Source organism: Oncorhynchus keta, chromosome 28, assembly GCF_023373465.1.
Source record: "Oncorhynchus keta strain PuntledgeMale-10-30-2019 chromosome 28, Oket_V2, whole genome shotgun sequence".
Lineage (NCBI taxonomy): Eukaryota > Metazoa > Chordata > Actinopteri > Salmoniformes > Salmonidae > Oncorhynchus > Oncorhynchus keta.
The window spans coordinates 20,545,655-20,558,531 of NC_068448.1; the positions used below are offsets into that span (position 1 = coordinate 20,545,655).

General features: G+C 43.8%; 1 protein-coding gene across 1 annotated transcript in view; it reads left to right on the plus strand.

Moving 5' to 3' along the window:
• LOC118360775 (inactive dipeptidyl peptidase 10-like) overlaps positions 1-12,877 on the plus strand; it is a 34,539-nt gene that overhangs the window by 961 nt on the left and 20,701 nt on the right. Inside the window, exons 2-5 of the mRNA XM_035740183.2 lie at positions 6,691-6,805; positions 7,337-7,432; positions 7,572-7,666; positions 8,327-8,398. Of these exons, the coding sequence (XP_035596076.2) occupies positions 6,691-6,805; positions 7,337-7,432; positions 7,572-7,666; positions 8,327-8,398 (378 nt within the window). The remainder of the gene's footprint in view (positions 1-6,690; positions 6,806-7,336; positions 7,433-7,571; positions 7,667-8,326; positions 8,399-12,877) is intronic.

A 12,877-nucleotide genomic window follows, 5' to 3' on the forward strand; every position in this document is an offset into this window, starting at 1 on the left:
CACTTTTTGCCACTGTTTTTAATGTCATATTAATGTTCCCCCATGTACTGAATAATGTCCACTGCATGGTCATTCAGCAGCTCTGTGAGCCTAGTCAAACAGAGAAGTTGCAACAGATTTTGCATGTAGCTATCTCTACTTGCAGGCTGTCAATAGGTGGCAGAATTGCTGATGCTCCAGAAATGTAAAAGTAACCAAATGTGACTGTAGTTGGTTGCTTCTTGGTGGACAGTTGCTGATAGCTGCATACATACTGTTTTTAATTAATAATCAGAGAAATACATTGCTCCTGGAGTTAGTGTTGCGATATGCTTTCCATCTCCACTACAGCAGTACTTTATAGCCCTGCCAAGTCTAATTAAGAATACCCATTACCTTCTCAGCGACAGCAACAATTCAGCCGTGACGACATTTTCAGTTCAGAGCTGCACTATTCATTTGGTTTACAAATCATGTGTCAGACTGTCAACAACATTGTTTTTAAGCAGTGCTGTGTTAGGTTGCATTGGTATATGTTATACTGTGCAACATTGTGAATAATTGAAAATAGATGATAAATGTCTTTCCTGTCTGAAGTGGTCAGTGGGGAATGTTTTATGTCTCCCAACAATTTAGAATTGATCCATTACATTTTGTAGGTTAAACAAGGAATCCACAAAACACTAGTTAGTGTATCTTTCCCAGGCAAATGTTTCTCTGCGTTATTATGGCACAGTCCTTTTATTTTACACAGCCAAGCAATTCATATACTGCACCTCCGTGCTTGGTTCTGTTTCCACAGATTTGATCTGTGATGGGGTGGTTGAACAAGAAGAGTGTACTTTAAAAGGATGCATTTACAGTTGAAGTCGGAAGTTTACATACACCTTAGCCAAATACATTTAAACTCCGTTTTTAACAATTCCTGACACTTAATCCTTGTAAAAATTCCCTGTTTTAGGTCAGTTTGGAAAACAACTTTATTTTACGAATGTGAATAATAGTAGAGAGAATGATTTATTTCAGCTTTTATTTCTTTCATCACTTTCCCAGTGGGTCAGAAGTTTACATACACTCAATTAGTATTTGGTAGCATTGCCTTTAAAATGGTTTAACTTGGGTCAAACGTTTCGGGTAGGTTTCACAAGCTTCCCACAATAAGTTGGGTGAATTTTGGCCCATTCCTCCCGACAGAGCTGGTGTAACTGAGGCAGGTTTGTTGGCCTCCTTGCTCGCACATGCTTTTTCAGGTCTGCCCACAAATTTTCTACAGGATTGAGGTCAGGGCTTTGTGATGGCCACTCCAATACCTTGAATTTGTTGTCCTTAAGCCATTTTGCCACAACTTTGGAAGTATGCTTGGGGTAATTGTCCATTTGTAAGACCCATTTTCATCCAAGCTTTAACTTCCTGACTGATGTCTTGAGATGCTTCAATATATCCACATAATTTTCCTGCCTCATGATGCCATCTATATTATGAGGTGCACCAGTCCCTCCTGCAGCAAAGCACCCCCACAACATTATGCTGCCACCCCCGTGCGTCACGGGTTGGGATGGTGTTCTTCGGCTTGCAAGCATCCCTCTTTTTCCTCCAAACATAACGATGGTCATTATGGCCAAACAGCTCTATTTTTGTTTCATCAGACCAGAGGACATTTCTCCAAAAAGTACAATATTTGTCCCCATGTACAGTTGCAAACCATAGTCTGGCTTTTTAATGGCGGTTTTGGAGCAGTGGACTCTTCCTTGCTGAGCGGCCTTTCAGGTTTTGTTGATATAGGGCTTGTTTTACTGTGGATATAGATACTTTTGTACCTGTTTCCTCCAGCATCTTCACAAGGTCCTTTGCTGTTGTTCTGGGATTGATCTGCACTTTTCGCACTAAAGTATGTTCATCTCTAGGAGACCGAAGGCGTCTCCTTCCTGAGTGGTATGACGGCTGTGTGGTCCCATGGTGTTTATACTTGCATACTTTTGTTTGTTTGTACAGATGAACGTGGTACCTTCAGGTGTTTGGAAATTGCTCCCAAGGATGAACCAGACTTGTGGAGGTCTACGATATTTTTTCTGAGGTCTTGGCTGATTTCTTTTGATTTTCCCATGATGTCAAGCAAAGAGGCACTGAGGTTGAAGGTAGGCCTTGAAATACATCCACAGGTACGCCTCCAATTGACTCAAATGATGTCAATTAGCCTATCAAATTTTTTTAAAGCCATGACATAATTTTCTGGAATTTTCCAAGCTTTTTAAAGGTACAGTCAACTTAGTGTATGTAAACTTCTGACCCACTGGAATTGTGATACAGTGAATTATAAGTGAAATAATCTGTCTGTAAACAATTGTTGGAAAAATTATTTGTGTCGTGCACAAAGTGGATGTCCTAACCGACGTGCCAAAACTAAAGTTTACCAAGAAATTTGTTAGTGGTTGAAAAACGAGTTTTATTGACTCCAACCTAAGTGTATGTAAACATCCGACTTCAACTGTATCAGTCCTGTGTCAGAACATGCACCTCTCTCTCATATCAATTATTTAGCAGACGCTCTTATCCAGAGCAATTAGTGTTAAGTGTCTTGCTCAAGGGCACACCAACAGATTTTTCACCTAGTCAGCTCAGGGATTCAAACCAGCGACCTTTCAGTTACTGGCCCAACGCGCTTAACCGCTAGACTACCTGTCGTCTCTTTTATGTACTTCTCCTCTCCCTCATAGTTTACAGCAGTATCACACTCCCTTCTCCCCAGGACGGACACAGCTATGTAGAGGAGTGGGATAGGTTCAGCAGCCATATAGTGTACTGAGAGATTTTTTGTACAGTCATTTGCTATTGCTTGGTGAGATGCATGAAAGGGAATAGAGAAAAGGGCTGCAGGGCTCACAGCAGAGGAGGCTTAAAGAAGTGGATTTTTCCATGCAACTGTGGCAGGTGCTGCTGAGTATATGATATTAGGGCAAAATTGTCATCCTCCTCAACCCAAATCCAAAGCCTACCACCTACAACCTTTTAGGATGTGAGAGGCAAGTGAGAAAATTCTGCCAAATAAATGGCGGGATAGATGGCGGTACTGTGTTTATTGAAATTGTATTATCAAAAGGTCACTTCAATCATGGCGTAGCGATACAGCTTTCAAATCCTTTGAAGTTTATACCGGAGCACTGGCAGTGCTGTTGAGGTCCTTCCACATCACCCCAGTTCTATCTATTTAAACCAGTCAGAAAGTGGGAAACTGCTTCATAATGGCTACTATTTAACTGAGGTACTAAAGAGATATTGACATGGCAATGCATTCAAGTAAAAGTTATGTGTTAATGGTTCATCTGCTTTTGTCCCGTGCGATCAATTACAGTGAATCGTTAAAACAAGATGCTGGTAGGCTTATTGTATCTTCCAAAAAATAGTTGCTATTACAGTTTTGTCTCTTAAAATGTAATGGTTGACTGGCTTGCTTGATCTTCAAATGTCATGTCAAATATCATGTCTTGGTACATCTTGTTTTTCTTTCTGGTTACTAGTGATTGGTTGCTGCAGAATTATGTAGCTGGTGGGATTTGGATATGTAGATGAGAGTCAGCATGTCTCAACAATAGCTTCATTAGCTGTGATTCTGCTCCCGATGATTTATTGTGTTATTTTCACCGCATGTTCCGAAGACAGACAGACAGACAGACAAGGAGATCCCCAGAGTCTAATTTATGAACTACCTCTGGTGCATTGGGAGCAAATTGAGCAATTCTATTTGGTGTGGTTTCCCTTTTAAAGTCTGTAGCCAACCATACAATGAAGGTGTTTTGATTACAGTCTACATACAGTATGTGTTTCAGCATGTGTTTTTATCTGTAACCGTTAGTTGAGTTTCTCAATGAAGAAGGGGTCAGGTTATCGGACCAGGGATTACGTAAGGATCTGTCATATTTTGTGGAGAGAGAGGCTTTCTAGTGACCCATCGAAAGTCCATTTTACCGGCTGCTCGCTTTCTATGAATTGTTTCCCGCTGGACCTTGTTCAGCTGCACACTGTACCGATTCTATTTGGTTGGTTGAGGGGAATTCCCTTGGTCTGCTCTGTCTGTTGGCCATGGTGGGAGGGGAACTCTGTTATCTCTCACTGACGCTACAAACGTAGTCAGCACTGCAAATGTTTGCAGAGGTCTCTCCCCAAGAGATACATGTTTGGTTGCACATACAGTACGAAGCTCCATTTAGTCTATAGACTAGAGTATAGACTGCCTGTGGGTTGGTTTGACTGACAACATCATCAAAGCTTTATCATAGGCTCCTCTTGACTCTCTCTCGGATGGATGGCTCACAGAGCAGTGTATTATACATTATAGTTGTTTTATTGTACTGATTCCTTTTATCGGGTCACCAAAAAGTGTGCACTGGTGATATTCACATGTCAATCTAACCCCTCACCTGTCCACCTCTTCTGGCAATCAGTGCTGTGCTGAATCCTTGATTCCTCAGATGTAGCATTGCCATCATTGAAACCCACACAGAATATGGTGGCTGTGTGTATCCACCCTTGAGATTATCTTCCCGTCTCCTGTATCTGTGTCTCATTTGCTACTTTGACATAACTCCCTCTTCCCCCAGCCAGCATGCACAGGGTTCTCCCACTCTATCTGATGTGCTTCCTGTGGTGGTGCATCCCATTATAGGGGATGTTTCAGCAGAGTGTTGCATGCAGTAGTAATTAGGGAAGGATTTTGAAATCAAAACAATATCTGTGGTCGAATCAGAAGAGCGAAGGGAAATTACATTAACCGTGCCTTTCTGTTAGGGTCTCCTCTGTGTGTGTGTGTGTCTGTCTGCCTGGGTCTCTTTTCTTTCATATCTTACATAACACCCAATCAGAGGGAATGATGTTGATCGGGTCCACTATTGTACAGCACAGGACTGTGCACTGTGTTGAGAGAACAGAGAGAATGACAGAGATAGAGTATAGCAGCTACAGTCAAAGAAAGGAGCACATCAGAGGAGGACTTATTGGTCTGGAGCTCTGGACCTGTGTGGAAGGGTGCACGTTCCATGAAAGGTGAGTTAGCTACCTAGAAGACCAACATGATGAGGTGTGATGATTGGAATTAATTTAACAAAAAGTTCAAGAACACAAGGTGAAACATAAATAAGATGGAACATTACAGTACAAGAAACAGCTGCTGTAGGAATATTACATCTGTATATTCTCCTCCAATGCTCCTCAAAGCTCTACTGGAATAAGGGAGCCACAGTATCAGTCACGTTTAAATTCAACTGCAGACGATTCCAGAGTCCTCATATATAGTGTGTAGCTGTCTGAGACAAGACACCGGGGCATTATATTCATTGGAGTGTGAGAGCGCAATCACAATGCAGCCATAAACCTCATTGCCTGGCCCTGTCCTCAAAGCCACAGAGCCATGGCCGGCTGCTGTTTTCCATCACCCTCACCTTCCCGCAGGCCTTGATGGAGGACGGGAACAGCCATGGGGATTGCTGGTTGACATATTGCTGATCCTCCATCCAGCCCTGTGTTACACCAGCTGTCTCCGAACCACCACTATACAGCCACTGTTGCACACACACACACACACACACACACACACACACACACACACACACACACACACACACACACACACACACACACACACACACACACACACACACACACACATCTCCACTTATGCAATGTACAATCCCCAACCTCACATGCTCTCAACCTATCTGCATACTGAAAAAACTTAAACCACAATCACACAAGACACAATCATAAAAGTCAAATCAAACAGTTGACATAACAACAACAAAAGGGCCATGGAGCATATTATTGTTACCAGTAGAACCAGAAAGGGAATGATATCTGTACATAGTTCCACACTTCATAGGCTAATCTTGAGAGAATACTCAACACACGTACAGTATATCATGTTTCATGTTTTGTGTGTACCCCAGGAAGAGTAGCTACTGCTTTTGCAACAGCTAATGGGGATCCTAATAAAATACCAAATACTACACCGGCTCTGATACTCTTCAGATGTGGCAGGACTTGCAAACTATTACGGATTACAAAGGGAAACCCAGCCGAGAGCTGCCCAGTGACGCAAGCCTACCAAACAAGCTAAATTTAGTCTATACTCGCTTTGAGGCAAGCAACACTGAACCATGCATGAAAGCACCAGCTGCTCTAGATGACTGTGTGATCACGATCTCCATTGTCGATGTGAGTAAGCTGACAAGTGTCTTCACTGACATTTACAACCTCTCCCTGACCCAGTCTGTAATACCTACATGTTTCAAGCAGACCACCATAGTCCTTGTGCCCAAGAACGCTGTGCCCAAGAACGTGCACCCTTCCACTCTTCCTCCCAACCCCTACCATGTGCCCCATTAAAGCTGTTACAGGTGAAATGAGGTGACAGATTTGAGAAATTAAACCATGACAGAAATGATAGTCTGCAATTAATTAAACATTTTTCCCTGGCAAAGGAGAAGTCTAAATTACACATTTTTCTGTCATAGTGAGAGGCTGTACGAAACTGTTATTTCCCCAGAGACTGCCTGTTGCCTACGCCGCAGATCTGCTTGTCTGAGAGCGAAATACTCACTGTGAGGCTGTGGAAATGAAGCGGCGCTAATGTTCTCTCCCTCAGCTGTGTGTGTGGACATTACACTCATCACTGTGTGTCTGTATGTGTGTGTGTGTGTGTCTGTGTGCTTCTCTTGTTAGGACATGCATGCTTCAGCCGGTCCACCTCGGAACTGGAAGGGCATTGCAATCGCCATGATGGTGATCGTTGGTGTTCTATCACTGGTCGGCCTTTCAGTCATCATGCTCACACCTGGTAAGATGAAACATAATGGGAGAGGGAAGAGAAGGAATGGGGGAGGGAAGAGAAGGAATGGGGATAAAAATAAATTGTAGAGAAACAAATAGAGAAAAAGAATGCAGGAGGGTGAGAAAGAGAATAAAGGCAAGGAGGGGTGAAGGGGGTGAGTGAGAAGGAGGCTTGAAGAATAGAGAGAGAGAGAAAGAGAGAGAGGGACGGAGAGAAGCAGAGAGGATGCAGTGGGAGGAGTGAGAACAGAGACTCTCCATCAAATAAACATATCAATGACATTCACAATTTGACAAAACAAATCAACACTGACAAATACAAAATTCCCCTGCAATGAAAAGAGACTCAGACCAAAGACGAGACTCCAGTGCTATGCTAAGAACAAGCTGAGCCGCCGCAGCACCAGCTGTGCCTTGGCTCTGTGTGAATAGAGGAAGCTTCTTGTTCATTCCGGGTGGAAATGACAAGTGGAGTGTTTTTGCCCATTTGTTTTCTCCCACTTTCTCATTTCTCTTGCTTTCTCTCTTTCTCTGGAAGATGAGTCTCACCTGTTTCTGCGATCCCGTTTCACCATGGAGGATCTGGAAAGTGAGAAGTATACAGTTCACGACCCCTGTGTGACCTGGTTGGATGGTAAGAGCCTTGATACCCTAAAGTGGGGGAACGAGATAGAACATGTTTAGGGAAGCCAAGGCAAGCTCCCATTCATGTTATAATGAGTGAATCAACCAAAAGGTAACCATTTCCCTTCGGCCTGTGTTGTCCCTTCCAGAGAATGAGGTTGCGCTCAGAACCAGAGAGGGTCATGTCCTGTCCTACAGCCTCCACTCCAACATCACAGCTACCCTGCTGGACAACAGCTCTTTAGTGAGTAACGGCCCGTAACGGCCCTGCAGGAGAGGAGCTGTATTCCACTATTGATCGGCTCATATACGGAGTCAACCAGGCAAATTCAATAGGGACTGAGTGGTCCTCCCAGATGGAGAAAGAACTATAGAACGACTGTTAAACCAGTAGAGAGCAGTAGTAACTATACAGTTATATAGATATGCAGTGACAGTTTAAGCTCTTTTGGGTCTATTTGGTTCCCTCACTGTTCAATTGAAGCCTTCAACATACGGCTTCAAAGAGATTTTTCAAGCGAGAGCCTCACTTTGAACAACACCGCCTGGCTCTGTGCGACACTGACAGACTTATGTGGGTCATTGCCTCGGAGCTAAGCAGGGTTCTGTTGTCAAGATGGGGAGATGCTGTCTCCTCTCCGGCTCTCGCCAGATTCTCACTTGGTGTATCATCTCTGTTGCCATGTTAATCCCACACTGTAGCTGTAAACCTACAACAGTAATTAGCATTCTGCTCATGATATATGCAGACCTACTATAACTATGGCCATGGCTTCCCAAGTGCAGTCTTATCTCTGACATTATCTACAACTACTTCGCTCCAGGGATGTTGTTCTTGAAGGTTAAGTCTCATATTAGATCTAGGGATGTTGTTGACATGTTTATCTTATCATGTTTTCTACAGGATTTGACTCACACAAAGTTCCATGTGTCTGCAGACAAGAGGTTTGTCCTGTTGGCATATAACATTCAACCGGTGAGTGACTCTGGTTATGACCAAATAAAATGCTCAAAAGAACCATCTCTTTTACAGTGTAAATCTTTATCAATAATCATACTCACTGTCAAAGCAATTCTCCAAAGACACCAAAGATTATTTGATTGCAACAAGGGTTTCACACTCGCTTTCATTGAACACATTAGTTTTACACAGCAATGCCACAAACTGATTCCAGACCATCAGAGAAAATCAATTGAGTCAAATCTGTTTCCGTTTGCGACTAATGACAGGTCTATTTACCAACTGCATTGTGACTGTAGTACAATGATGCCATGCATTCTAATCCAGCCTTTAGAGTAAATCCCCTTATGAAACAGTTAGAGAGAGAGAGAAAGATGGAGGGAGAGGGAGAGAGAGAGAAATATGGATAGGGAGAGGGAGAGAGAGAAATATGGAGAGGGGAGGGAGGGAGGGAGGGAGGGAGGGAGGGAGGGAGGGAGGGAGGGAGGGAGGGAGGGAGGGAGAAATATGGAGAGGGAGAGAGCGAGAGAAATATGGAGAGGGAGGGAGGGAGGGAGAAATATGGAGCGGGAGAGGGAGGGAGAGAGAAATATGGAGAGGGAGAGGGAGGGAGAGAGAAATATGGATAGGGAGAGGGAGAGGGAGGGAGAGAGAAATATGGAGAGAGAGAGGGAGAGAGAGAGAAATATGGAGAGGGAGAGGGAGGGAGAGAGAAATATGGAGAAGGAGAGAGAAATAGGGAGAGGGAGAGAGAGAAATATGGAGAGGGAGAGAGAGAAATATGGAGAGGGAGAGAGAAATATGGAGAGCGAGAGGGAGAAGGAGAGTGAAATATGGAGAGGGAGAGAGAGAAATATGAAGAGGGAGAGGGAGAGAGAGAAATATGGAGAGGGAGAGGGAGAGAGAGAAATATGGAGAGGGAGAGGGAGAGAGAGAAATATCGAGAGGGAGGGAGAGGGAGGGAGAGAGAGAGAGAGAGAAAGAGGGAGAGAGAGAGGGAGAGAGAGAAAGAGGGAGAGGGAGAGAGAGAAAGAGGGAGAGGGAGAGAGAGAAAGAGGGAGAGGGAGAGAGAGAAATATGGAGAGGGAGAGGGAGAGAGAGAAATATCGAGAGGGAGGGAGAGAGAAATATCGAGAGAGAGAAAGAGGGAGAGAGAAAGAGGGAGAGAGAAAGAGGGAGAGGGAGAGAGAGAAAGAGGGAGAGGGAGAGAGAAATATGGAGAGGGAGAGAGAAATATGGAGAGGGAGAGAGAAATATGGAGAGGGAGAGGGAGAGAGAAATATGGAGAGGGAGAGGGAGAGAGAGGGAGGGAGAGAGAAAGAGGGAGGGAGAGAGAGAGAAAGGGAAATTAGTGATGCTGCTACAGTACTGCAGCAGTCTGTTGCTCTACATGCTATTCAAACAACAGCCACTATTGAAATTACTGGCAACCTTCAGACTGGGTAATGCTGGGGGAAGGGGTGTAGAAGGATGGAGGGTATGAATGGCTGAGAGAGAGTTTGATGTAGATAGCAGGGCAGGGGGAGGGAGAGATAGCGTGGTAAAGTTGGAGCTGCATGCGGTAATGAAATCGCCCTGCAGGGGAAGTAAAGGAGAAGCTTATATGAGAGCCTAATGTCTAATGCAAACTTGCAGGTGGTTTGAGGCAAACTCCAGCATAACAAGCAACTCTAACAACACATGCATTTTCCCGTTTCTCTCTTTGCCTTATGATAGCATTCTCTGTCTCCCCAACTGACCTACTCCTTCTGTAAATAACCTTTTGCTTAATACATAGTTTCCTGTTTCCCCAAAGGAGTGAGCAAAAGGTGTAATATACAGGTAATGGGAGAGGAAGAAAAAATGATTAGGAAAAACATAAGCCCTCAGCACAAATTTTGCCTTATTAAAAAGCCCTGTCAAAACAGCCGGGCTGTTCTGACTGTATACAATCTGCTCTCTCTCCCTTATCCTTTCCCTCCCTCTTCCCCTCTCTCTCCCTTATCCTTTCCCTCCCTCTTCCCCTCTCTCTCCCTTATCCTCTCTCTCCCTCTTCCCCTCTCTCTTATCCTCTCTCCCCCTCTCTCGTTCTCTTTTTCCTCTAGGATCTGTTCTCCTCATTTAGTAGTTGATCAGATTAGCACTGTTGTAAAATGGGGAAGCAAAAACACATGTATAATTTTTTGCACGTTAATATTGCTTTTTAGATGGTGTGTATGTATATATTTTACCTTTTATTTAACTAGGCAAGTCAGTTAAGAACAAATTCTTACTTACAATGACGACCTACCCTGGCCAAACCCGGACTACGCTGGGCCAATTGTGCGCTGCCCTATGTGACTCCCAATCATGGCCGGTTGTGATACAGCCTGGATTCGAACAAGGGTCTCTAGTGATGCCTTTAGCACTGAGAAGCATTGCCTTGCACCGATGCACCACTCGAGAGATATAGATAGCAGAGCTCATTCAGTCTGATTGAACAATCTAGTAACTGATGATCTTCAGTACATGCATCAGTACATGCATCAGTGCTTCATATTATATTATTATATTATTATGCTTCATATTATATGAATCAATAGGTTTTAGCGCTACAGTACCTGTGTGTTGGTTTGTCTACAATTCTCTGTTTGCATTTTTACTGTTGCATCAGCAGGATGTCCTAACCCCATCTATATGCACAGAGTTTGAGTGAGTAGATGTATGCACACTTGTATGTCACCTGGCTACATGTGCAATTTTATGTTTGTGAACAGTGTGGTGTCTATGGTGCATGTGCGGGGTTATACCTTCAGTCTTTCTCTATCTTTTGCTCTCTTTCTGCTTTGCTTCTCTCTCACTCCCTCAAGTCTTTCTATCTATCTATAACTCACTTTTTTCTCTATCTCTGGGGTTTTTCTGCTGACTGAAGCAGTATGCAGCAAGCACCGGCTTTCTTATTGGGGAGAGGATCTGTATGCCGCTGAGAATGGCAAAGTGAGATAGAGAGAGGGACAGAGAGAATAGAGAGACAGACGCAGTAGAGATAGGGGAGGAAAAACATGTGAAACGCACCAGTTGCCCTTAGATCATCCTGTCCAATGGAAGTCAATCAGAAGGGGTGTAAAAGAATCAGGAGGATGGATGCTTAGAGGAGAGGGCTGCAGTGGTGGGAAATGGATCAGTGGGCTGTTTGTTCAGTTGAAAGGCTTCTCCCCTGGATTTCATATTAGCTAGATGTAGCTGGTGGGGCTTTGGGGGAGATTTGTGCCTAGTGGATGGAAATACATTTATTTTGAAATGGGGGATATAGTTAGGAGTAGGGATGGTGGGGGCTGCATATGGGAGAGAACAACGTTCCTATGTAGCAGAGGGGTTAAATTTCTCCTTAAAATCATCAATAGTCAGACAAATTGTTTTTGTGTGTGATTAGATGTAGGTTCTTAATTTGATCCAGTATGCTACGGCAGGAAAATAAAAACAGGAAATGTGAATTTGTCAACTTCAGAAGACGTTTTAAACCTAAATACACTACAGGTTTTAAAATTCCGAACAGGATGATCAAATGAAGATCCTACATCTGTAGTTAGACTAAATAGGCGTGTGCATGTGCATGTGTGCGTCAGTGCTTATGAGAGGTATTCCCTTTGTTTTACCCAAAAATAGGGAAAGGAGAGGATGGATGGAGATGAGGAAATGCAGCAGGAGTTAGACAGGTGGAAACTGCCAAGAGAGAAAATGTGATGTGGTTGTCTCACCTAGCTATCTTAAGATGAATGCACTAATTCTAAGTTGCTCAGGATAAGAGTGTCTGCTAAATGACTCAAATGTAATATACATATAAGACTGTGAAATTTAGAGAGAAGGGAAAAGAAAATGGAGAGTTGAGTCTGCTCTGCAGTTACAGATAACTAGGTGCTGGTATAACATACAGCCGTGGCCAAAAGTTTTGAGAATGACACAAATTAAATTTTTTAACAAGGCTGGCGATCACTCTGTCATGCTGATTGAGTTCGAATAACAGACTGAAAGCTTCAAAAGGAGGGTGGTGCTTGGAATCATTGTTCTTCCTCTGTCAAACATGGTTACCTGCAAGGAAACGCGTGCCGTCATCATTGCTTTGCACAAAAAGGGCTTCACAGGCAAGGATATTGCTGCCAGTAAGATTGCACCTAAATCAACCATCAGATCATCAAGAACTTCAAGGAGAGTAGTTAAATTGTTGTGAAGAAGGCTTCAGAGCGCCCAAGAAAGTCAAGCAAGCGCCAGGACCGTCTCCTAAAGTTGATTCAGCTGCGGGATCGGGGCACCACCAGTACAGAGCTTGCTCAGGATTGGCAGCAGGCAGGTGTGAGTGCATCTACACGCACGGTGAGGTGAAGACTTTTAGAGGATGGCCTGGTGTCAAGAAGGGCAGCAAAGAAGCCACTTCTCCCCGGGAAAAACATCAGGGACAGACTGATATTCTGCAAAAAGGTACAGGGATTGGACTGCTGAGGACTGGGGTAAAGTCATTTTCTCTGATAAATCCCCTTT